This window comes from Lithobates pipiens, unplaced genomic scaffold (genome assembly GCF_037356315.1).
Source record: "Lithobates pipiens isolate NorthernLeopardFrog02 unplaced genomic scaffold, aLitPip1_a1.2 Scaffold_16, whole genome shotgun sequence".
NCBI classification, from domain to species: domain Eukaryota; kingdom Metazoa; phylum Chordata; class Amphibia; order Anura; family Ranidae; genus Lithobates; species Lithobates pipiens.
Genome location: NW_027507748.1, coordinates 567,379,270 through 567,406,395, shown reverse-complemented (window position 1 = coordinate 567,406,395; position 27,126 = coordinate 567,379,270). Strand labels below are relative to the sequence as shown.

Sequence of the window (27,126 nt, the reverse complement as noted above, 5' to 3'; positions counted from 1 at the left end):
CTCATATCTTGCTGCTTAAAATTGAAATTGTTTTCAGAAATTGGATCACTTGTATTTTTCCTTCCAAAGAACATTAGAGAACAGAAACTAAACTTTTTTTTTTTTTTTTTTTTTTTTTTTTTTTTTATATTGTGCAACACTATCGCAATGCCTGGTTTCCAATCTTTGACGTATAACGAAGTACAGTCTCTACATTTTTGTGTGGTGATGTTGAAATCTGTATTGCTGCGAGTTAGGAACCTTAGATTGTAAGCTCCTTGAGGGCAGAGACAGATAAAGAGATTGATGGGATCGAAGTAATACATTACATTAGAGGGTATCCTAAAGTGGTATTAAACCCAAAACGTCATATATTGCAGCTTGTCATTCATTAAATGTGGTGACTGCATTAGTTTGCCTGGTTATTTGTCTAGTAACAGACTTTCCTGTATTTGTGCTGCTTCATCCAGAGTGTAGACACCCTGCGACACCTTTTGGACAACGGCATTGCCAGTCTGGGGGGAGGAGATTGTTGGATTCTCTAGCTGATTTTAAATACACTAGCAAATGGAAACTCCAGCTAACACTTTATATGCAGTTACAGCAACAGTTTTTGTTTTTTTTTGTTTTTTGTCCTTTTGGCGATTAAGGGGTTTTGGTTATTTAAAAAAAACGAAAAAAAAAAATGGTCATGGTAAGCACTCCTGTAAAAGTGGTAAATGGCGAGTCTCATCCCTCCAACTGCTGCATATGCAGGATAGCTTCTTCTGTTGACAAGACCTTGCTAGAAGGATCACCAGGTGAAAATGAGAGAAGGCATAAAAAAGAAAACAAATGCAGCCATCATATCTAAGAATTGGTACAATACAATGTTTGCTTTTAGGTTTAACGCTTTAAAAAAATAAATAAAAAAAAATGGACACTTCTTAGCCATTTCCATTTCTAAAGAAACTAATAAAAGCCAAATTTAATTTGTTTCTTTCTGCTTTCCACAGGTCAGTCTTATGAAATCAGGATGTTGGACAATAGAAAGCTAGGAGAATTACCAGAGTTAACTGGCAAATTAGTTAAGGTAAGTTTTTAATAGGTTTTGTTAAAGACCACTTGAAAAATGTACATTGGTAATGGTGTGGTTCATAACTGGCATTTAAACTTTTGCTGCCAGAGCTGTTTTTACACACCTGTTTAAAACATGATTTTAGGCCCGACGGTTCATTAAAATCCCTAAACATGTTTCTCTTATATTCACCGACCGACACAGCTCCTCTCTTAGCCATTGGGTTGTTATGCCCTATTACTAGGAGATACTAGGCATCAATTGTAATACAACTCTCAGAACTCTTAGTTCCGCCCAGGGGGCGGTCTCTTGGGCAACAACCCTCCAGCCTGCTATGTAGCTATCAGTTTTATTTTGCCTAGTGAAGAAGGACCTAGGAACTCTGCAGGCAAATCGGTCTGTGCTTTTTTATTTTTTTATTTTTTTCCTTTCAGCAGAAGCGTGACTTTTTGCGCAAGATGATTGATCCTGTGATCCAGCCGGCTGGGTGACAGGCTGGATACTCTTATCCTTGTAGTCTCCCCAGTCCGGCCATTGAGCATGTGCAGGCCCCAGCTACACACTAGGCAGGCCACGACGAAACCTCAGCTCCAGAGGTGGTCGGTGAGCTTTTATGCTCCGGGGCATACGTATGACCGGGCTACTGATATCTGCTTCACAGTATGCCGGACCAGCAGCCAACCTGTACTGCTCAGTGAGTAGGTATGTGATGGAATGTCTCCCAGCTCTTCAGGACTGGTAAGTACAGCTCTCCCTGCCTCAGCAGGGCTGATTCGGAGGGTCCCTCACCTCCCTCTCTTCTCTCCCTGTCCCTATCCCCCCCCCCCCCCCCGTGGGGGATGCTGCATGTGGCTGCTGAGCTGTGTGTGTAGTACTATGCAGGGGCTCCCCTGGGGGGGGGGGGGCAGGGGAGGTTGCGCTGGCTAGCTGTGTCCTGGGTCCTGTTTTCCATGTCCCTGGAAGGTGTCTGTGAGGCCATGCTGATGCCCTGTGCAGCTGTGTGCTCACCGCCATTGATTTCTCCCTGTACCTCATGGAGCTGTTTTCAGCCATTTTAGGTGTGGGCAAAGCAGCATGCTCTCCTGGGCTTCAGCTGTAATTTTCCTGCTGATTTCCTATTCGGAACACCAGCGGCCATTTTCTTGTAGCCTGAACACGTGTTTTTTTTAGTATTCTTTAGCGGCAGCATGTGCTGCTGTGCCCTCAGCCATTTTCCCTGTGTTTTATGTCTTTGTGCTGGATGCTGGGCGGCCATTTTCTTGAAGCCTGAGCACACTTTAGAGCAGTTTTAGCGCCATTTGCAGCTGCTTCCACTGACACAGCAGGGTTTCCTCTGCACCTGAGAGCCAACAGGGACTACAAGCACTACCTGCTGAATAGTGCAGAACTCCTCAGGGTGATGAGTCCAGCGGGAAAGAGCCCCTCAGCCAGCAGCAGTAAGGAGGGTGGGACTGTCTCACTGTCCTAAGTCCCCTTCGGGTGGCAGACAGGGTAAGGGTCAGCATGGCTTCAGGAACTGGCGTTTCTTCCCCCAAAATCCAGGCAATTGCAACCAGTTCACCTGCGGACTGCGCAGTGCCTATGGACACCCTGACGGCGGTCCTCAATTCGTTCATTGCCAAGATAGAGGTGGCACATGCAAAAAAAAAAAACAGCCCCCCCCCCCCCCCATCCTCTGGGGAGAGCTCTGACGCAGACTCTGGTCCTGCTGAGGCTGGTGACCCCTGCTTTGTCTTGTCAGATGACGCTCACCAGGACTGTGAGGACAGTGAGGACGAGTCCCCATCCGGGTCCTTGCCCGACAAAGCGCTTGTTGGTGCACTTATCACAGCTGTGCGTGATACCCTGAAGATTCAGGAGCTAGCAGATCCCTCTGTTGATGTTGCGGTCCCCTTTGGGTCCCGCAAGCCAGCATGTTCACCAAAGGTGTTCCCGTATCTGACTTATTTTGACAAGTTCATTTACATGGAATGGGGTTGTCTGCAATGGACCTTTTCGGTCCCCAAATCCGTGGCGGTGCGTTACCCTTTTGAGGAAAGCCTTCTCAAGAAGTGGCTTCTCTGGTCGTGGACCCCCCCCCAGTATCCAGGTTAAATAAAGTAACCACAATCCCGGTAGAGGGGACTCCTGCATTTAAGGATCCCATGGACAGGAAGTCCGAGGCAGTGGCTCATTCCTTGTTTACGGTTGTTGGGTCCGCCGTGAGACCAGTACTGGCATCTGCACTTGTGTCGCACACACTGAGTGGGCAAAACTGTTGTACCGCAAATTGGCAGAGCAACAGTCTTCTCCTGTCTGCGTGGAACTAGCAGACCAACTAGTGCAAGGCCTTAAGTACGTTTGTGACGTGGCCCTGGATACTCTTCCTCTGTTATCCAGGGCTTCAGTGTCAGCAGTGGTTCTGAGGCGCCTGATTTGGTTAAATGCTGGTCTGCTGACCAGGCATCCGAAAAAGCCCTGACGGATCTTCCCTTCCTTGGCGACCGGCTCTTTGGAGCCTCTTTGGATGACATTATTAAAAATGTCACTGGTGGTAAGAGTACCCTACTCCCACAGGCCAGGAAAGCTAAGGAGCCATGCCGTAGCAAGGGCCCTCTTTTTCCGCTCACAAACAGCTTTTTCGTCCGCCCGGAGCTTCGGTTAAACGTTCCCAGCCCGACAGGAGGACCATGGAAGGACAAAAACCTGGTACTGCAAGTCTGTGAATAAATGCTACCTCATGAAGGTTTGCCTCCACCCATATCTCGGATGGGGGGGTCGCCTTCGGGAGTTTGATAAAAGAGGTATCCCTGCGCTATCGTAAATAAAATCTATTAAACCTTCGGGAGTTTGCAGCCTGGTGGTCCTCTTGACTATCCGACCAATGGGTCTGCGATCTGATTTCCTCCGGCTACAAGATACTTTCTCTCTTGGCTGCAAAACAGATTATTCCCCTCCAGTATACCTGTATCCCTGGCTTGCAGTTCCACACCAGAGTCCTGCTGAAGGAGATTTTGACAAAATGGGACAAATCTCAATTGTCCCTGGATCGACAGATCCAGACAAGCCAGTCAGAGAATCACTGATCCGGTGGCTGAGGTCCCCGGTGATTCAGTCTGGGAAGTCGTTCCTACCTCTGAAGTGGACAGTGATCACAACGGACGCCAGCCTATCCGGCTGGAGTGGAGTGATGGAGGTTGTTGGCTCAGGGCTTCTGGTCGGCGGAAGAATCCAAGTTGCCGCTCAGTCTGCTCGAGCTAAGAGCGATCAGGCTGTGCCTCTCAACATGGTCTGAGACTTCAGGGGCATTCGATCAGGATCCAGTCAGACAATGCCACAACTGTGGAATACGTCAATCGCCAAGGAGGAACAAGAAGCCCAGCCGCCGCACGGGAGGTCGCTCACATACTTCGGTGGGCAGAGCGACACGTACCGGCCCTGCCGGCCATTTACATCCTGGGAGTGAAGAACTGGCAGGCGGACTATTTGAGTCACCAGATGCTGGACCTTGGAGAATGGGCTTTGCATCCTGAGGTATTCCTGAGGTATTCAGGCTACTGTGCCTGAGGTCGGGCACACCAGACGTGGATCTTTTGGCCTCCCGTCTCAGTTGGAAGGTGCCGAGATTAGTGTCCAGGACAAGAGAGATCTGTGGGCTGACGCTCTGGTGGCTCCGTGGGGTCAGTACCAGCTGATCTACACCTTTCCTCCACTGAAACTGTTACCACGTCTGCTTCGCAGAGTGGAAGTCGAGGGGATCCCAGTAATGCTGATTTGCCCCAGATTGGCCTTGGCTTCCTTTGTACGCAGACCTGGTGCATCTGGTGGCAGACGCTCCCTGGCGACTGCAGTTGCGAGAGGATCTTCTGTCTCAAGGTCCGATTCTCCATCCTGCTTCACCATCGCTGGCTTTAACTGCATGGCTATTGAGAGCCGGGTGTTGAGGAACCGGGGTCTGTCGGACTCGGTGATCCCAACTATGTTGAGAGCACGGAAATCTTCTTCTCTGAAGATATATCATTGTACCTGGAAGGCCCACATCTCCATGTGTGGAGAAAGGATGGCATCCGCGCTCCTTTTCCATATCCAGGATCCTGCTGTTTCTTCAGCAAGGAGTAGACCAGAAATTGGCATTAAGCACCATTTAAAGGGCAAATTTCAGCCTTAGCGGTCTTTTTCAGCAACCCCTGGCAGCTCACTCCTTAGTGAGTACCTTCGTTCAGGGGGTATGACAGGTAGTGCCTCCGGTGCGTCCACAGTTACCCTCTTGGGATCTGAACCTGGTGTTGGCGCTTCAAAAACCGCCATTTGATAACATCAGGGAGAAAGTGGTCTTCCTAGTGGCCATCACATCGGCCAGGAGGGTTTCGGAACTGGCGGCCTTGTCTTGCAAGTCTCCCTATCTGGTTATCCACAAGGATAAGGTGGTGTTGCGTCCGCAACCGTCTTTTCTACCAAAAGTGGTCTCTGCTTTTCATATTAATGAGGACATTGTATTGCCATCTGTGTCCTAAGCCGAAGCACCCTAAGGAGGTGGCCCTTCACGCTCTGGATGTGGTTCAGACTCTTTCCGGTCACGGCCCACTCCACAAGGGCAATCGGAACGTCTTGGGCCTTCCGACACCAAGCGCCCGTCATTCAGGTGTGTAAAGTGACGACCTGGTCGTCTGTCCACACATTTTACCAAGTTCTACAAGGTGGATGTCAGTGAATCGGCTGATGCCTGTTTTGCCCGCAAAGTTTTGCAGTCAGCCGTACAGTTGCAATTGAATATGCAATATATATTTTCAGTTTTTTTTACTGGTTTTTCGATAAATGCAGTACCGTTAAGTTAATTCGCTGTTGCATTACATTCTGCAGTTTTTTGGTGCAGTTGTGGGTAGTCACTCCTGTTGAGGGTACCCTGGTTTTGTGGTGGATTTCTCCACGCACTGTTGTTTTGTGGGTAAAGTTACACTAGTTCCCACTTGCAATGGTGGATGAAGTTTCTATACTGTTTGGCACTGCTTGGATGTCCCAATGGCTAAGAGGAGCTGTGTCGGTCGGTGAATTTAAGAGAAAATAGGTGTTTTTTTTTTTATTTTTTTTTTGTACTCTCCGTAAAATCCTTTTCTCTGTAATTCACTGACCGACACAGCACTCGCCCCTCTTTTTTTTATCTTTACGTTATACTGCTTGTTTGACATACTGATGGCTGCATGGCAGGCTGGAGGGTTGTTGCCCAAGGGACTGCCCCCTGGGCGGAACTAAGAGTTCTGAGTGTTGTATTACAACTAATGCCTAGTATCTCCTAGTAATAGGGCATTATAACCCAATGGCTAAGAGAGGAGCTGTGTTGTCGGTGAATTACAGAGAAAGGGATTTTACATTGAGTACAAAAAAATCCTATTTTTCCAAATACAGTCACTCGGAAGAATAAAATGGTGGTAGTTCCAATCTTTTTATGTTTGCGCAATGGTTTATAAAGTGCAAGATTTCTGTAAAAAATAAATAAAAAAAATTTAAGCTAATTTTAACAAGCACAATTGCAATATGTTACTTGATTTTTGATCAAATATAAAAGCTATGGTTAGGCTGAGTAAATAGATGCCAAACGTGCCAAACTTAGAATTTTTATGATTGCCCAGAAAACGTCAAACTTTAGTACCCTGTAATTTCCAATGGCCACACTTTACTAGTCCATACAGATCATCAGTTTCAAGTTGATCATGAATAATTGGCCTAGAAATATTGCTCTCACTCGTCATGCGTGGTATAAACGTGTATTAAAAGCATCATTTTTGTACATGTGCACCCCCAACCGGTATGGGTGTGTTTTTTTTTTTTTTTTTTTTTGTACACATGGGGCCTTCACAATCCGTTTTTGGGGAGGTTAGGCGCTTGGGAGAAACTTGCTGCGAGCACACCCCCCCCCCCTCCCACTATAACTTTATCGCGTAGAAACTGACCCCTTTCACACGGAGGCATTTTTCAGGCGCTTTGGTGCTAAAAATGGCTCCCCTGCAGTCTCGGTGTGAAAGCCCTCTGGCTTTCACACTGAGATGATGTGCTGGCAGGACATTAAAAAAAAAAACTCCTGCAAGCAGCATCTTTGCAGTGGTGAAGGAGCGGTGTATACACCGCTCCTGCCCATTGAAATGAATGGGCACCACTGCCGAACCACCGGCAAAGCGCCGCTGCAGCGGCACTTTGTGGGTCATTTTAACCCTTTTTTGGCAGCTAGTTGCGGTTAAAAGCGGCCTGCTAGCGGCCGAAAACCCCCTCAAAAATGACAGTAAAGTACTGCTAAAAATACAAAAATGTACACACGCTTGGTTGTGTAAAAAAACTCCTTGCTGCCACCACCATACGTTTTACTGTGTGTATATATGGAATATGCTGCTTGGTTTGAGATTATAAGGCAAACTGTGTACACTATCAAAACGTAAAATTCTTGGTTCTCAACAAGCAGTTAAGACTTCTGTAGCTGCAGGGACGTTGAAGAAATTCTCATATTTTACAGCAGCAAAGCCATTTTCAGTGCATCTCAGTTCACCCTGCTCTCTTCTCCCAACAGTGTCTCAGCCTCTAATGTAATCGGATGTAAACATGGAGCAGGTGCCGTGGGAAGGGAGAGCTGGGCTGCTGAGAGCTGACTTGAACAACTTTATTGCTTTCTTTGTGAAATGAAAGGATGGCTTGTTCCACAGTGGCTGCAGATCTCATAGCTTAGTGTAAGACATTTTGTTGTGGCAATATTCATCTGGATTAATAATTGTTCTGCCTACAGAGCATCTTTCGGGTGGTGTTCCATGACCGGCGTCTGCAGTACACAGAGCACCAGCAGCTGGAAGGCTGGAGGTGGAACAGGCCTGGAGACAGAATACTTGACATTGGTAATAAGAATGGCCATGCATTTGTATGAAGCAAGTGATTGGTAAACTGTAGCAACTTTGTGGACATTGTATTGTTTATAGGAGGAAGGGACTGACACAAGTTTCTGATTTCTGACCATACTAGTTACATGGCAAACTAGTCTAGTTGTATCTGCCCATGCTATATGCTGGCCAATTTCCACTTCATGTACTGTGATTCAGTGGTTATCCTTTGGGGCTTGTAAAGCTAGGGTCTTGGCTTTAATTGCCAATAGGATTTTGTGAAGGCTTTATGTGCTCGCCATTTTTGTGTTTCTTTAAAAACAGATTTCTTCCCACAGTCCAAAAATATGGTATAAATTTAATACAAGTATTTTTCCATGCCACCAAATAACACTTGGAGTAGTTAGCTAGATACTAATGAAAAAGGCCTATGACTACTCTGAAGGCTTAATAGGGCTCAATGGCTGAGATTGAAGAGTCTATGCTTACAACTTCTTGTTACCTGGGTGCTTCACCAATTGCTGATTTGTGTACCTGGCAAAGACAGCCACGGGTAACTAAATCTTACATGGTATGTCACCTACAGCTTACCAGAAGGCAGGTGGAAGGTTTAGGTCAGATTTAATAGGATTCTGTAGTATGAGGAGACAAAATTGAGTTCTCACTCCAAATGCTGTTTGTGTAAGCCGAATACAGTTTAATGTCAAAATGTCAGGCCCTGAAAGGTTTGAGGGCAGAATGAATGCAGCAAAATACAGGGTATTTCTGTAGAAAAGTCTGAATTAAACCTGAGTCTAGGAAGATTGGTCTTCCAGCAAGACTATGATCCCAGGCACAAACCTTGTTGAAATACAAAGAGCTACCCACTCCCACCCCCAGCATGGCTTCTGATGTGGAGGTGCAGGTTTTGTCTCCGTGCCTCTTGAGAGAGTGGAGTTCCCAATCACTTTTTAAGCTGGTTGCTCTTGAGAGAGGGGGCGGGGTGAGTAAAGCAGACTTTTTGGAAGATCTACTTTAATTCCTTGGAATGGCCAAGATCTCGGTCAAAAAAAAAAAGTGTGCACTTGTGCAGACAGTTTATTTTGTGTCTTTCTTCCTTTTCTAATATAAATGTATAGTGGTGTATATTCCATTATCTGCAGACAGCTACTTCTGGCCAAAATCATCCCTAAAATGTCTTCACAGCCACCATATATTGCCCTATACAGCTCTTGTCCAGGCCTGTGAAGGCTAGCAGCCTATCTGCTACTGAGAATTTACACTATCCTCAAAAAATCATGTGCAGAGGGAAAAAAAAAAACAATCCTAAGCATCATCCAATTAGGTTGTAAGTAGAAATATAAAAAGTGAGAACAGTCTTGTACATCATCCAATTAGATGTGTCCAAAAGGGAACACCATCACCATGGACTGCCACCAAAGTATGTCACCCATGTGCCCAATCAGGTGTCGCCTCACCTTATGTGGTGGACCCCTAAAATAATCAAGGTGGTCAAAAGCGCTTTAATCATAGCAGCACTCAGGTCACATCTCTATATGCTGCAGCTCTTACATAAAAAGAAGAAAAAACGTAACTGCAAAAAAAAATCCAATAGTTTAACACTGCCAGTGACTTTTTAACCACTTAAGGACCACCCCAAGTAAATTTTACTGTGGCAGGGCGACCCTTAAGTGCAAAATCACATACCTCCTAAGTGTCTTTCGTCTTCGGCTCCGGGGCGCACACTGTCGGAGCCTTATTCCCGCTGTGATCGGACACAGCGGGTGCCAATCGTTGAGTCCGTTGGACGTGATATTCGCCGGCCACCTGGGATCGTTGAGGAAAGGCAGAACAGCGGTCTGCCAGAGAGGAAAATGGAGATCTGGTGTTTTTGCTAAGCAGAAACACGGATCTCTGTTTTCCTTTAGTGAATGTGCATCCCCCAACAGTGCAATTGTTTGTTTAGCACTGATCACTGTATTAGTGTCACTGGTCCCCAAAAAGTCAGGTTTCTGATCTGTCTGCCGCAATACAGTCTGGCTAAAAATCAGTGATCGCTGCCATTTACTAGTAAAAAGAAAAATTCCATAAACATATCTCAGTTTGTAAACGCTATAACGTTTGCACAAACCAATCAATTTGCACTCATTGGGAATTTTATTTTTATTATTTTTTTTTACCAAAAACATGTAGCAGAATACATATTGACCTAAATTGAAGAATTTTTTTTTTTTTTTTTTTTTTTTTTTTACTTGTATATGTTTTATAGCAGAAAGTAAATATAAATTTTTGTTTTTGTTTATAATGCAAAAAAAAAAAAAACACGAAAAGATGATCAAATGACCCCAATAGCTGTATTTGTGGGGTGAAAAAAGGCCATCCATATTATGTTTTGGTAGTGTCGAACAACTGTGTAATTGTCAGTTAAAGTAACGCAGTGCCGTATCGCAAAAAAGGCCTGGTCAGAAGGGGTAAAACTTTCCGGAGCTGAAGTGGTTAATAGAATAAAAAGGAGTAATACTCACAATGTGCTGAGACGCATACAAATGTCTGTTCATATAAAAGAAATACCCACATCTCAGGGAGTGTGTACAATGCCACATCCCAGATACTACCAAGACAAAAGGAACGTTTTCCTTCCAGGATTAGGGACCTTTAGAGGCGTCCTAGTCAAACTAACAACACCCTTCACATTTTTGTTAATATTTTATCTTTTCATGTGACAACACTGGAGAAATGGCACTTTGGTACAATGTAAAATAGTGAGTGTACAGCTTGCATAACAGTGTAAATTTTCTGTCCCCCTCAAAATAACTCAACACGCAGCCATTAATGTCTAAACCACTGTCAACAAAAGTAAGTACACCCCTAAGTGAAAATATCAAAATTGGGTCCAATTAGCCAGTTTCTCTCATTTTTAATAAGGTCTCAGGTGTGAATGGGGAGCAGGTGTGTTAAATTTGGTGTCGTCGCTCTTACTGGCCACTGGAAATTCATGTAAGACCAAAACGATTCCATAGCTCAACTCACCAACCAGTCTGCTGACCAACCAAATGAACCTGTCTAACCATCTGTTAAAAGCAGGGGGTTTAGTTAGCAAACATTTGCAAATGCATGTGAAAGCTGCAAGGCCTCGTCACGGCACCCTGTGTTGCTTGCTGTTTTGATACTACAAATTTATAAGTGTCTCCACAGTGGAAGCACATGTATGCAATGGATAGATCTGGGACAGGTGAGCCTGGAGGCTGCCCAAGCGCCCTTAAAGGAACAGGAGCATGCTGGACACCCAGCAAGAGCACAATTGCAGACCATATATACGAACAGTAACAAAAAAAACTGGCCACTGCCCACACCCATAACTGGTCTTCACAATAATTGAAAATATCAAAATTGGGTCCAATTAGCCATTTTCTCTCATTTTTAATTAGGTCTCAGATGTGAATGGGGAGCAGGTGTTACATTTGGTGTGTTTGCTCTCTTACTGGTCACTGGAAGTTCAACATGGCACGTCATGGCAAAGAACCCTCTGAGGATCTCAAAACAGAATCCTTGCATAGAATTGAAGAAAAGAATTGTTTATCTTCATAAAGATGGCATAGGCTATAAGAAGATGCCAAGACCTTGAAACTGAGCTGCAGCATGGTGGCCAAGACCATACAGTGGTTTAACAGAACAGGTTCCACTCGGAACAGGCCTTGCTATGGTCAACCAAAGAAGGTGAGTGCACATGCTCAGCGTCATATCTAGACCTTGTCTTTGGAAAATGGACGTATGAGTACTGCCAGCTTTGCTGGAGTGTTTGAAGAGGTTGTCGTCCCAGAAGGAAGCCTCTTCTTAAGATGATGCACAAAGCCCGCAAACAATTTGCTGAAGAAAAGCAGACTAAATTACTGGAACCATATCCTGTGGTCTGAGACCAAGATGAACTTTTTTTGGTTCAGATGGTGTCAAGCGTGGGCGATGGCATCCAGGTGAGGCATACAAAGACAAGTGTGTCTTGCCTACAGTCAAGCATGGTAGTGGGAGTGTCATGGTCTGGGGCTGCATGAGTGCTGCCAGCACTGGGGAGCTACAGTTGATTGAGGTAACCATGAATGCCAACATGTACTGTGACATTTTTAAACGGATGGTGAACAAGTTCAACCTTCCCGCACTTGTAATCCCACCACTGTGCTCCTGGAGGAATTCACTGCGATACCTAGAGCTGCCACTTAAATTGAACAAGTGTGTAAACAGTATTTCTCTTTTGTTCATTGACTGACACAGCTCCTTTAATTCTTGACCTTAGGTTATCACGCCACTTCAGGAGAGGACTAGGCAGAACATGTAAACACATGTAAAAACGGCAAGACTGCACAGCACCTCCCAGGGGGGCGGTCCCTCTAGCTATAACCCCTCACCCTGCTTCCTGCAGCTCCATATTTAAAATTTTTTTTTGTGCCTAGTGTAGGAGAAAGACCTGGCTCCTTGAAGGGACCATTGGTCCTGGGATTTTTTTCTACAATGTTTGTTTGATCTTGTTATCTACAATCAACAGCTGGCTGGGTGACGGACTGGATAACATAGATCCTTGTAGTCTCCCAAGCCTGGCCATCGAGCGTGAGCAGACCTTAGCTACGCGCTGGGTTGGCCACGACATGCCCCTTCTGCTCCAGTTGTGGCCGGTGAGCTATGTGCTTCGGGGCACACATATGACGGGGCTACTGCTTTCCTTGTCAGTGTGTCGTGGCGAGCAGCCACCCAGTACTGCTCGGGTGATGGGTCTGTGGTGGAATGTGTCTAGCAATCCTGACAGGAACGGTAAGTATAGATCTCCCTGCATTGGCAGGATAGAGCAGCTGGGCATTCCCTGGGAGGTCGACTAGGGGGACTCGCTCTCTTTCCCCTCTCCCTATCCCTCATTCCCTCCTCCCGCTGTGTGACTGGGCATGAGGTTTGGCGTATATACCTAGGCCGGGGAGAGGGCCTCTAAGCTTTGACAGGGCTGCGCTGGCTGTTGGGGTACGGTTTTTGTTTTTCTGCCTCTTTTTACTGTGCTGGGAGGTGCCTGAGTAAATTTACCTCAGGAGAGGCCACTGCCATTTTGTTGAGGCCGCGGCCATTTTCCTATAGTCTTATGCAGTGTATGGCTGTTAGACATTTTCTAGAAGGTTCGGTGGCCATTTTCTTGGGGATTTTTGTACTAAGGACAGCCGGCAGCTATTTTCTTGTAGCCTCAGCGCGTTTTTATCTCTAGTGCTGGGTCTGTGTACCTCAGAACAGCGTAGTTTCCACTCTGAGCAATTTGTGATTGAAACAGGTCAGAGCGGTCAGCGGCAGCACAGAACTTGGTCAGGGTCCTGCGGAGGGGCCCCTCAGTCTGTGAGCAGCTAGGAGGGTGGGATTTGTGTACCTTGCCTTAAGTCCCTAAGTTGTGGCAGGGGAGTGAGGGTCAGCATGGTGTCAGAAGCAGGCACTTCTTCCCCAGACATCCCTGCTATTGCAACCTGCTCGCCTACAAAAAATGCGATGCCTATGGATGCTTTGTCGGCGGTCCTTTGTTTCCAGGGTGGAAGCGGCGTGCGGGCGCAAGGTGGGTAAACCCCTCCTGCACCCCCCCCCCCCCCCGGTCTCCTGGGAAGAGCTGATTGAGACTCTGGTCCCGCGGTGACTGGCGGCCCCTTTTCTGACGTGTCGGAGGATGTGGATCAGGACCGTTTGGACAGTGAAACTGTGTCCGGGTTAACGCAGGAAAAAGCGCTAGTAGGAGCATTTATCACTGCGGTGCGAGATACCCTGAAAATACACAATGCAGCATGAACCTCTGCTGAGGTGGTGGTCCCTTTTGTGTCCCGCAAACCGGCCCGCATGCCTAAGGTGTTTCCGTATTTGGCTTATTTTGATGAGTTCATCTACAAGGAATGGGGAAGTCAGCAGTGGACCTTTTTCAGTCCCAAGGAGAATGGCGGTGTGTTACCCCTTTTGAGTAAAACCTCCTGAAAAAGTGTCCTGCGGTCGTTGACAAACCCACCCCCCCGGTAAATAAAGTAACCAGGATTCTGGTAGAAGGGACTCCTGCCTTCAAGGATCCTGCCAACAGGAGGGCCAAAGCAGTGGCCTGGTCCATGTTTACATTAGTGGGATCAGCTTTACAACCTGCGCTGGCCATGGCCTTGGTGTCGCAGACACTTACTGAATGGGCCAAGCTGTTGCACCATGAATTGGAGAAACATCAGTCTCCCACCGGTCTGCGTAGAGCTGGCAGACCAGTTGGTGCATCGCCTTAAGTATGTCTGTGATGCGGCCTTAGATATGGTCCCCCTGCTCTCTAGAGCATCACCATCAGCAGTGATGCTACGGCGGCTGATTTGGCTGAAATGGTGGTCTGTGGACCAGGCATCTAAAAAAAAAAATCTCTGGCAGATTTGCCCTTCCAAGGTGAGAGGCTTTTTGGAGCTTCGCTGAATGACCTTTTTAATAATGTTACCGGTGTGAAGAGCACGTTGCTCCCACAGTCCAGGAAAGATGAGGGCCCTCTTTTTCCCTCAGAAACTGCTTTTGCGCGATTTTAGCCAAACACAAGAGTGTGAGGCAAATCAAACCGGTCAGTGCGTGCTTTGAGGGGAGTGGAATCACTTGCACAGAGATGTTGTGGATGAATAGAAGATCAGTGCTCTGGAATCCCTTCATTGGATTGTTTTTTTTGTTTTTGTTTTTTTCCCCCACCCATTGTTTGTTTGTTGACTTTTTAATACATTTTAATACATTTTTAATATAGTATATGTTCACCAAAATCCTTTTTTTTGTTTAGCTTTTATGTTCACTTGTCACAGGGTGATAGAAATATAGCAATATCACTTATTGTTTAAACATTAAGTTTGATATTAGTGCCTTCACTTGTTATAAGGTGTTATGAACCTTTGTAACACAGGTGATTTAATCCACTGTTTTTTTTTTTTTTTTTTTAAGATTACTTCTATTTCTTTCATTTATTTAGCACTTCTATTTTAAGTGGCACTATTTATTCCACTATTTTGGGTTTGCTAGAATAGAAGATAAAATAATGTACTGTGACATACTGAAGCAGAGCATGATCCCCTCCCATCAGAGACTGGGCCACGGGGCAGTATTCCAACATAACAACCCCAAACACATCTCCAAGACAACCGCTGCCTTGCTAAAGAAGCTGAGGGTAAAGATGATGGACTGACCAAGCATGTCTCCAGACCTAAACCCTATGGAGCATCTGTGGGGCATCTTCAAACGGAAGGTGGAGTGCAAGGTCTCTAAAATCCACCAGCTCTGTGATGTTGTCATGGAGGAGTGGAAGAGGACTCCAGTGGCAACCTGTGAAGCTCTGGTGAACTCCATGCCCAAGAGGGTTAAGGCAGTGCTGGAAAATGGTGGCCACACAAAATACTGACACTTTGGACCCAATTTGCCCATTTTTACTTGGGGGTGTACTCGCTCTTGTTGCCAGCGGTTTAGATGTTAATGGCTGTATTTTGAGGGGGACAGCAAATTGACACTGCTACCATGTAAAGTAGTGAGTGTACAGCTTGTATAACAAAGTGTAATTTCTTCAATGTTGTCACATGAAAAGATACAATGAAATGGTCGCAAAAATGTGAGGGTGTACTCACTTTTGTTTTGTGAGATACTGTAAGTTACAAACGCGGTAATACAAAAAGTTTAACATCAATACAAATGCGTAGGTTAAATATTCATGTATCCCTCTGGTTAGTGCCAATGTATTTCTTCAGGGTCACACCTGCTTCATCGAGGACTCTACAGGAGTGTTTGAAAAGTTGGAAAAACATTTTAATAGTAAAGCCAGCGTCATTTGGATTGAATGGATTGCATCATGCTGTAACGTCTTAGGCCTACAATGTATGTCATATGTATGGAAAAAAAATAACATTTTTTTTTTTAAGAAAATGCAAAAACAGAATCGGTGCGTTTGAAAGGTTCGCCCCCTCCTAAAACTGACTTGTAAACTCAATCAGGTGTAGACACACAGCCATTTGACGTTCAACTGTTACCAGCTGTGATCAGTTTGATTAGCCCAGCATGAAAGAAGTTTCCTGGAGCATTTCAGTCCCTTGTAGTGCAGCTCGAGCAAACGGTCAACTATGGGTAGCAAGGCACTGTCAATAGATCTCCGAAATAAAGTTGTGGACAGGCACAAGTCAGGATATGAATACAAAAAAAATTTAAAGGCTTTACCAAAGCCTAAAAGTACTGTTAAGTCTATTAAGAAGTGGAAGGTATTTGGTACAACACAGACCCTCCCTGGATCAGGACATTGCTCCAAACTAGGTGAAAAAGCCAGGAGGAAATTGGTCGGAGAGGATACCTAGGGGCCTACAGCAACTCTGAAGCAGTTGCAGGAATTTGACAGGGTGGTCATTGGATGCATGTGACAACAATATCACAAATTCTCCACAAACGTGGCTTGTATGGGAGGGTTGCAAGAACAAATCCATTCAAGAAAAAGGCCACATGCAGTCACAACTGAGCTTTGCCAAATCACACCTTGAAGATTCTGAAGCCACATGGAAAAAGGTGTTATGGTCAGATGAAACTAACATCGAACTATTTGGCATCAACACCAAGTGATCTGTCTGGCGAAAAGCCACTACAGCTCATCCAAATACCACCTCCATGCTTTACTGTAGGAATGGTGTTAACATCCTGTTATGGGGGTGTTATTCTGCAACAGGAACTGGAGCACCTGTCAGGATAGAAGGAAAATAGATGGGGCAAAATGCCATCGGTTTTTGTGGAAAATCTTCCACCCTCTGCCAGAAAGTCTTGCGTGGGAAGAAGGTTTACCTTCCAACATGACTGACTCAATGCACACAGCAAAAATTACCAGTGTTTGAAGGAGAAAAAGGTAAATACCCTTGCATGTCCTAGTCAGAGCCCAGACTTAAACCACATTTGAAAATCTGTGGAATGACTTTAAGATTGCAGTCCACGAACGGTCACCATCAAATTTAGTTGGTAGATATAGTAGTAGATATATTCCAACAGACTAAAGGCTGTAATTAAAGAAAGGTGATTCAACAAAATACTTGCTCAAGGTGGTGATCCTTTTCCCACCTCCTGTGTTTGTTATTTTTTTTGTTTTTTTTTTTGTTTTTTTTTTGTTTTTTTTTACTAGTTGGTGTTTTGCTTGGATGTTGCACGGAGTAAATACAGCTGGATAAAACAGTGTCTGTCTTAAAGCGGTTTCTTCCTGACCTGCAAAGGAAAAGGCATACTAGCTCATTCTAAAATATGTACCTTAGAACGAGGCCCTAACATCTGGCCCGATCCACGCCGAGGGAGCTGACATGTTCCCTCTGCGTTTCTCCAGGTATCGCGGCTTCGGCGCTGTGAGTGGCCGGAGCCACAATTATCGTCACTCCCGCGCATGAGATTTCTTTCCGGCAGGGTCTGCCGGACTTTTAGCCGAAAATCCCCTGTGTGCATAGGCTTTCCTGTAGGTAAAAGTCAAAAAATTTACTACAACCACTTTAATTTCAGGCTGCAAAGAAAACAACAAAATGGGATTATTTTAAAGAGTGGTTCTTTTCTATACTCGCCCACCGTATTTAGCACTTGGGAAGATGTCCTGTGTAGGATCTAAACGCCAATCTCCCAAGAACGGAGCATAAGGGAGGTGCTATAATATCTTGCATATACACAGTGTAGATCTGTCAGCTCAGCAAGATGGCTCCCAGCATGATGTTTTAGATGGATGGGACCTGTGTGTCGATATCACCTCTAGCTATTCATCCATCCTGTCAAATTGTGCCACCTACTGCCTGTTTAACCTGAAAATACTGTGCATTTGCTCTACTGAAATCCCAACCAGTATCGGCTCTGTCCAATTCTCTCCTGTTGGACTACAGAACACATCCCCCCCCCTTTTTTTTTTTTTGGGATGAGGGGAGAGGTATTGTGTAGTTCAGCAGAAGAAAACTCAAACATGGATGGCAATCTTGTAATTTCAGTGCAGCAGAGACACTGTATTATATGCTTAAACAGGAATTTGGAAGCTACATAGATTTCAGGCAGATTGACAGACCTTTATGTACTTTTTTTTTTTTAGGGTTTTTAAAAAGGCAAAGCATAGGAAAAAGTGCATGTACTGCAGAGGTGTACTGATTTTGGTTTTTGTTCTTACTTTTGTGCCCAGATATACACTTTTTGCATATATTGTCAGAGAGAACCCATGGAAAAACCATTTTGATGCTTTTAATCAGTAATATACTACACTCCTAATTCCTCAGCCAGAAGCTGAGACATGAATAGCTTTAGCCTGGGCTCCTCCTTATAGGAGGCAATGCTTTAGTTGTGCGTGGTGGTTTGTTTTGTGGGGGTTTTTATTTTTTTGGGTTTTTTTGTAGTGCAAAGAAAATAGATTGTCATGTCCATCGACTCGCATTGAAACTATACCAAAATCGGTGCTGAAGAAATGTGTCTGCATGCAGAAACATATATGTATATGGTCTGGATTTTTATATGTTAGACTTCATCATAACATGCATATAGCTTGCAATGTAGGTTCAAGAAATAAAAAGGTTCTGTTTAAAAAGCAGCTGCCAGGTGTTTTTTTTTTTTTTCGCTGATTTATTTCAACAGTATGTTATTTTCTTTTTCTTTTAACACTGCATATTTTAAATGCACCCACAGAATATTTTAAAAAAGATCCTATGACATTTTTACACTTGTGTTATCACTGGTTACAAAGTAAAACTGAAAATTGTATTTAATTACTTTGCCAGATTAATAATTGGCCTGTTGCATCTCAACACTAATACTTAACAAACATATGTATGCAATGTGCTGGCGCCAGTTTCTTTACAATAGCAGTATTATTGCACTGTGTTTTCTGTTTGATTAGATAACAAAGTATCTTTTCTTTTTCTCTTAAACCCTAGATGTTCCAATGTCTGTGGGTATTATTGACCCGCGAGCAAATCCAACACAGCTTAATACTGTAGAATTTCTCTGGGATCCCTCAAAGAGGACATCTGTGTTTATCCAAGTAAGACTCTCGGCTATCTGTTCTCATGGCCACTTATGACAAGATACCTAATCTTCGTTCCTGGCCTCATCTGTGTTCTAAAGCACCCATTTACTGCTGTCTACTGGACCCTATAGCATTTACTCCACACTGCTGCTATGCTTTAAGACTCATTCATAAAATATAAGCTTTGGCATTCCATAAATAATTCTTTGCATAACTGTAAAGAACACTGTGATTGGAGGAGAGTTTGACCACATGACTTTAACAGGTCATGTGAGCAGGCCATCCTTACAGACTTTTTTTGGTTTATTTTTGCCAATTCAAGCATTGGGCACATTTGTATGGCATATTTGTAGAGCACATCCCTCCTGCTTTATTTTTTACTTTTTTTGTTAAGCAACAGTATGGCCTCAGTAAGAACATACTGTTTCTCTATAAATACCCTGTAACTGTTCAGTTTGTAAAGCAAGTAGATTCAGTTGTGATATACTGTGGACATAACTGAACAGCTGTTTCCATATTCCTAGATTGTTCAGCTCAGTTGCCTCACTCCGCAGTTTATACAGTGAGGTGGTTCTTAAGCCTGTAGGCATGGTGAAGTGACATTCAAACTATCTTCCTGTGCAAATAAAAGCACATTATGGTTGCAGCAATTGGAGTTTTAGAACTCTGTATTTACCACTTCGGTTATTTGTTTTTTTTCGAAAGGGTAATCTATTGACTACGTTACCAGTACATTGACCATTAAGCTTTATAAAAAGCATTCCTCCATTGCTGCAGAAAACAAGATTATCAGACACAAATGTTTGAGCAGATTCTTAGACCTTGTACACCTATCCCTCTGGTAAAATGTACTGCTTAGTTGAGCGTTTCATATTCCATCCAGAACTCGAGTATAGCCATGGCCAAAAGTTTTGCGAATTGCACAAATTTTCACATCTGCTGCCTCAATTTTTATGATGGCAAGTCACAATTCATCTGATTACTCTTTATAAAACATTTCAGAGTATATGCAAAGTCCCTCTTTGCCAGGAAAATAAACTTAAACCCATAAATAACCTTTCCACTGCATTTGCAAAGGAGGCTGCAGGGAGCCCAAGAAAGTCTGGTAAGTGCCAGGACCATCTCCTACAGTTGATTCAGCTGCGGGATCGGAGCACCACCAGTGCAGAGCTTGTTAAGGAATGGTAGCAGGCAGGTGTGAGTGCATCTACATGCACAGTGAGGCAAAGACTGAGGATGGCCTGGTATAAAGGGGGCCAGCAAAGAAGCCGCTTTTCTCAAGGAAAAACATCAAGGACAGACTGAATCTGTAAAAGTTACATGGATTGGACTGCCAAGGATTGGGGGTAAAGTCATTTTCTCTGAAGAAATTCCTTTTCCAATTGTTTGGAGCGCTACCATCAGTCCAGTGTCATGCCAACAACAAAGCATCCCGAGACCATTCATGTGTGGGGTTGATTCTCAGCCAAGTGAGTGGGCTCGCTCAGTTTTGCCTAAGAATACAGCCAAGAATAAAGTGGTTCAAAAATATCCTCCGAGAGCAATGTCTCCCAACCATCCAAGAACAGTTTGGTGAGGAACAATGCTTTTCTTTATCATACATCACAGGAAACAGAGTGAGGCTATTATTCCTTACTGGGTTTTACTCCATCTCCAGGTGAATGGACACTGGTAGACCAAAGGTCTTTAGACAGGAAGTGATTGCCTGTATAACCCCTCCCATGCAGGAAGTACTTCAGATTTTTTTTTTTTTTTTTACCAGTGTCTGCAAGGTGGATGGCCACGTTTTGAGCTCTCTCAAGGTCTGGAGTCCCAGCACGGTTCCTAAATCAAGGGATTGACTTATTGGATCCATTTGAAATTGGCTTATATGCTTAGATAAATGGTACATGAGTTTTGGAAACACGCAAGGATTTGGCAAGGTTTTGCCTGTAATGCGACCTCCGGGCACTGGATCCTACATAGTGGAATCCTGGACACCACAGAGCTAAGGCATTCCTGCAGGGTGCTGTACAGGTCCAAGGGAGTGGCAGTGTCCCGCAGTTACAAGCTGGAATTACGAAGGTTTCCTCCTCGGTTTTAAGACCCAATGTTCCCGTGGATCCTTCAAAAAGAAACTTATCGTTTCAAGCACGAGAGCAGTTGGTGCATCAGGAGTTCCGGTGTCCGAAAGAGGCACAGGGTTTTTTTTTCAAACCTGTTCATGGTTCTAAAACAAAATGGGGGACATAAGGCCAATCTTGAACCTAAGATCCCTGAACCAACATCTGTTAATCCAATCTTTCAGGATGTAGTCCGTCCGCTCGGTAGTAGCCTCGCCGCAGACAGGGGCCTTCTTGGCCTCCATCGATATCAAGGACACGCATTTACACTTGCCTAACTTTAAGCCTCATCGGAGGTTCCTGCGATATGCAGTAGAGGAATGCCATTTAGTTTGTGGCACTGCCCTTCGGGCTTACCACAGCATCTCGGTTGTTTACAAAGATCTTGTACTGGGTCTTTTAAGGGCCCAGGGGATCTTGGTGCCTGTTTAGAGATCACTCACTACAGGCCCTGTTACACAGTGTAGCCTGCACAGTGCGGTATTTGGAAAACCTGGGCTTGGTCATAAGTACTGAAAAGTCAACCTTGAGACCAGCTCAGAGTCAAATATCTAGGTCTGATCCTGGATACGGTCCAGGCAGTTATTTTTGCCACCCGTGTAGATCTGTGCCCTGAAGGATCAGGTGCGTCAGACAAGGGGCACCAGGCAAAGCCCTCCATTTTGGCTCTGTATGAGTCTTCTGGGAAGGATGGTGTCCTCCTTCGGGCCGGTTCCCTACGCTCAATTCCATTCCAGGCCTTTACAACAAAACATTGTCAGCTTGGAACTGGAGAGCACAAGCCCTGGATTACCCCATATTCTCATCTCCCTTGGCATGCTGAAGCTTGTGGTTGCAGGATCGGAACCTGCAAAAGGGAAGATCCTTCCTCCCGATGTCTTGGTGAGTACTGACCAGACGCCAGTCTCTCGGGCTAGGGAGTGACCCTAGAGGGGCTCAAGTGAAGAGCCTGTCCCTCAACATCCTGGAGTTTTATGGGCATTATGTCTGGCCCTACGGTCCTGGACTGTGGAGCTTCAGTACTGCCCCATCAGGGTTCAGCCTGACAATGCCACTGCAGTGGCCTATATCAACCTCCAAGGTGGTACCAGGAGCCGTTCAACTCGGGAGGAGGTGAACCACATATTAATCTGGGCAGAGGGCCATGTGACGTTTCTATCGGCGGCCCATAACCCGGAAGTAGAGAACTGGAAGGCAGATTATCTCAGCCGCCGGCAGATCTGCCCAGGGGAATGGTCCTTACACCCAAACGTGTTTACGAAAATCTACCAGTGTTGGGGATGACCAAAGGTCTATCTATTGGCATCCAGGTTCAACAACAAGCTACAGCAGTTTGTAATCCCAAACAAGAGATCCCCTGGCAATCGGAGCAGATGCTCTAGTAGTTCTATGGAACCAGTTCTCCCTGGTTTATGCTTTCCCCTTGATTCCCCCCCCCCCCCTCCTTCCACATTTGTTGCGCAGGATTCCGAGGTTCGGCTTCCGCAGCGCCCCAGTCTACTGTCTCAAGGTCCTGTGTTTAAACCACCTTTTTACACTCGGCATGGCTATTGAAGCCAGTGTGTTAAAGGATCGTGGCATCTCGGGACCGGTGGTGTTTATCCTAGTGAATGCCAGAAAAGCTTTCAATAGGAAGATCTATTATAGGGTCTGGAAAAGCCTATATTGCTTGGTGTGAAGCCAGAAAATTGCATCCTTAAATGTTATTGGGAGAAGGCTTGCGTTTTTTGTTTTGTTTTTTTGTTTTTTCTCTCTACAGTTGGCTGTGGAAATCAGATTGGCCTTGTACCATCAGTCAGATTTTGACCTTGTCAGTATTCTTCCAAAGGCCCTTGGCCTCCCATTAACTGATCTGATCCTTTCATGAAGGGGTAACTCATTTGCTTCCCCACATTAGGTCACCTATGTGTCCTTGGGACTTAAACCTGGTACTGTCACTGTTAATGAAAGAACCGTTTGAGCTCATCAAGAAAACTCCATTAGGCTTGCTGTCACGCAAGCTAGCCTTCCTGCCATAACTTCGGCTAGAAGGGTGTCGCAGTAGGTGGCCCTTTTGTGCAGGGTGCCATACTTTAGCCTTCACCGCAACAGGGTCATGTTATGACCTGTTCCATCCTTCTTGCCTAAAGTGGTGTTGGCCTTTCATTTGAATCAGGACATTTGTTTTTGTTTTCTCTTGGCCTTGTTTGGTAGAAAAACAACTGCACTACTGATTTAGTGTGGGCAGTCAGTTTTTGTCTAGATCTGCAGATATTGGAGGATCAGACTCCTTTTTTTGTTTTACCAGAAGGACCCAAGAAGGGGCAGGCAGCTTCCATTGCCCATTGGGTCTGTCAATTGGTCATTCAGGCCTGCGGTCTGAAATGTAAGGCTCCTCCCTTCAGGGCGAGTGCTCATTCCACGAGGGGTGTAGGAACCTCCTGGGCCTTTCAACATCTGGTATCTGTGGTTCAGATTTTGTAAGGCAGCAGCCTGGTCTTCAGTGCATACGGTCACAAGATTTTATCTTTATGTCCTCGTTCAGCAGGAGTGGATTCTTGGCATACACTGATAGCTGATTGGGGGAAAAGGTGCGCACACCACCTCCCACCTCGGCAGAGGAAGGAATGTGCGGAGCTGTGCCATGACAAGACAAGCTCTCTGCTAATCTGTTTATAGTACCCACCTCGACACAAATTTCAAGCTGGTTTTATCTCAGTTGTCAGACACTATACTGATGAGAGGAACGAAACGGCAGAAAGACTCAGGACTTGAGGCTTTGGAGCAAGATAAGTAAACACTACGAATATGTGCCTAGGCCAAATTTCATGAATCTGGTTTACATCCACTTTAATTGTCAAAAGCATTTTGATACTTATGAAATGCTTGTAGGTATACTTCAGTATACCAAAGTAACATCTGACCAGGAGATCTAAAAAAAAAAAAACCTGAAGCCGCAGACTTTGTGGAAATCAATATTTGTGTCCGTCCTCAAAACCTTTGACCAAGGCTGTAGTTTAAAGTGACCCGTAAAGGCATTTTTAAAAAGTCAAAAGCAGTACCCTGTGAAGAAAACTGATTTATACTTGCCTGTCTGTCATCCAGTTTGCTGAATCTCTGCTTTTGTGGCAGAACTCCCGGTGCTGATCCTATTCAACTCCTCTCCTTGTTTGCCCCTTTGGCTCTTCTGGCTGGTCCCTAGTCACTACAGGACACTCTAGGGACATAGGAGCCATAAAGAACAGCCACAGCAGAAAGCAGGGAACATGTGAACAACTGGAGGTGTAGATTAGGACTGGAGTCGGGGGCTTTGTTACAAAGTGACATTTTTTTTTTTTAACAAATCGATCAATGGACAGGTAAGTATAAAACTTCTTTTTATTAAGGGGAAAAAATATACTACTTTGCTATTTAATTCCAGTCATTTAACGGACAGTCACATTGAGAGGATTTGGTCTTCTTAAATTTACATCACAGAACACAAGATTCATATGCCATTGCATAATGCTCCACCCCCAGCTAATTGAACACAAATGGCAAAGCTTTACTCAGCCCTTCATAACTCCTTTCACTCCCAGCTATATCTCCTGAGGGAATCTTTCTACTAAGATGCACAAAAATCTACTGCCAACTGCATCCAGCTGTTGAGCCTTGATGCTCTAAAGTGGGGATATGCAATTAGTGGACCTCCAGCTGTTGCAAAACTAAAAGTCCCATCATGCTTCTGGGTGTCATGCTTGTGGCTGTCAGTCTTGCTATGCCTCATTGGACTTTGTAGTTCTCTAACAGCTGGAGGTCCGCTAATTGCATATCCCTGCTCTAAAGCCTCAGCAGTCATCTGAATCAGTCTCTACAGATTTCAGTTCCTAGAGGGGCGACTATATCTGGGTGTGAACAGGGAAAGCCTGTAAACTGCAACTATTACTTTGTCCTTAGACATTTGCATTGTAGGAGTTAGCTGGAAGAGGGTAACGCAGGCCAAGAGCATCAGTCTACTGCAGCAGAGCCCAGGTCCTGAAGACCCTGTGGGGTAGTCTGACCTAGATGTGGCGATTGAGCAATTTTTGTCGACTTTTCTGCATGCCACAAGTGTCCCTGTTGTGGTGGGCCCTTAGTGCTTTCCCTGGCTTAGAGTTGTAAGGGGAATTTGTAGCATGGTTGGCTGATTCCCTGCTGCTCCTGGTAGCCACATTTGGTAGGCACATTAAGACTTGACAATTTTTATAGCTGCCATATTGGATTCAGCTTTCCAGGGCTGAACACCAACCAAGCAGCAATTGCACTCTGCAGCTCCACTATATCCAGCACAGGCTGCAGCGCAATTGGGGACCTTAGACCTCCAGGTGGTAGGACGCTGACACCACCCCTCCCCGCTTGAGCCCAGTACTTTGCGTAGTGCTCCTGCAGGCTTTATGGATCTGGCAAAGATCGGTATGATTAAACTCCCACAGTTTTTTGGAAACTTCTTTTAACAAACTCCTTTATAAGACAACAGACTGAAGCAGCTTTTGTTTTTATTTCTTATAATACATCATGGGGCACAGCCATAGTAATTACTATGTAAGTTATAGGCCACCTTCATGTGATGGACACTGGAACACCCCAAGACAAGAAGTCTACTCCCTATATAACCCCTCCCACTACTGGGAGTACCTCCGGTTTTTTTCGCCAGTGTCTAAGGTGTTGGTCTCGCGTGAAGATGTGCTGTGCTCCACTGGAGCAATCTTTGCTGGGGCTAGCTATTCAGCCGGATCCATTCAAAGTGTCTTTTAGGCCGAATTGAATGGTACCTGGGCCACATGTCCGAAGAAACGAGGTTTTGCCTGTAAACGCTTATCTTTTTAGAGCGCTGGATCCAGTACTTTTGGTATTAAGGCCGTAAAGTTTTACTGGGGGTAATGCTATTACAGGTCTAGGATTGTGGGTTTCCCAAGGGTCCTCGGCTCATGGAGGTTTGTTAACGGAAACCACCATGAAGGTTAAAGATTGGGTCTATTGGTTTTACCACAGAAAACCATGCGGCGGGAAAGGTAAGTGGAGTTTTCTAAGAAATTTTTTAATTTTCTTATGAAATGTCAAGGAGTGCAGTACTTGGGTCTGGTCATAGATGCAGCTCAGAAGAGCTGTTCTTGCCCCAGGCAAAGATCAATTCCATAAGGGAACTGATTCAGCTGGCCAAAGCAAAGAAGAATACTTCAATTCGACTTTACATGAGATTGTTGGGAAAGATGGTGGCTTCATTCAAGGCTGTTCCTTATTGTTTCATTCGAGACTGCTGCAAAACAGTATCCTGTCAACTTGGAACAAGAAGGTCCAAGCTCTAGACTTCTCAATGCGTTTATCCCCCAAAGTGCCTCAAAGCCTTTGTGGTTGATATCCAAGAATCTTCAAAAAGGAAAATCCTTCCCACCAGTTACCTGGAAGGTAATAACTGATGCCAGCCTTCTGGGCTGGGGAGCAGTCCTGGAAGAAGCGTCTGTCCAAGGAAAAAAGGTCCAAATCAGAAATGACCTTGCCCATCAGTTTTCTAGAGATTCAGCAGTGCCACTGGCTGTTCAGATTACGAAATTGTCCTGTCAGGATCCAATCCGACAATGCCACAACAGTGGCCTATATCAATCGCCAAGGGGGCACCAGAAGTCGTGTGGCCCAGAGAGAGGTGAATCATATCATATCTTGGGCAGAAGACAACATTCCTTGCCTATCAGCAGTCTTCATTCCAGGAATAGAGAATTGGCAGGCAGACTACTTGAGTCGCCAACAGTTGTTCCCGGGAGAATGGTCTCTTCACCCAATTTTTCTGTCAATATGTCAAAGATGGGGAAAATACCGGATGTGGATCTGTTTGCGTCTAGGTTCAACAAACAGATTGATAACTTTGTGTCGAGGACAAAGGATCCGCTGACATGCGGAACAGATGCTTTGATTTTTTTTTTCCATGGCATCAGTTTTCACTGATCTATGCGCTCCCTCCTGTTCTGCTTCCGTGTGTTCTTCGCAGGGTCAAGCAGGGAAGGGAAGGAGGTGATTCTTGCGGCCCAAGAGATCTTGGTATGCAGAAATCCTAAAGATGGCGGCAGGGGACCCATGGACCCTACCACTACGGCCAGATCTTCTCTCGCAAGATCCGGTATTCCATCCTGCCTAACAAACGCAAACTTTAATGGTTTGGCTATTGAGACCCACATTTTG

At 45.1% G+C, this 27,126-nt stretch overlaps 1 protein-coding gene across 3 annotated transcripts in view; it reads left to right on the top strand.

Moving 5' to 3' along the window:
• Window positions 1–27,126, top strand: part of TFCP2 (transcription factor CP2) — a 135,783-nt gene that overhangs the window by 55,295 nt on the left and 53,362 nt on the right. For all 3 annotated transcript variants that reach the window (XM_077483681.1, XM_077483680.1, XM_077483682.1), the window contains 3 exons: window positions 975–1,051; window positions 7,785–7,890; window positions 18,762–18,868. In XM_077483681.1, the coding sequence (XP_077339807.1) occupies window positions 975–1,051; window positions 7,785–7,890; window positions 18,762–18,868 (290 nt within the window). The remainder of the gene's footprint in view (window positions 1–974; window positions 1,052–7,784; window positions 7,891–18,761; window positions 18,869–27,126) is intronic.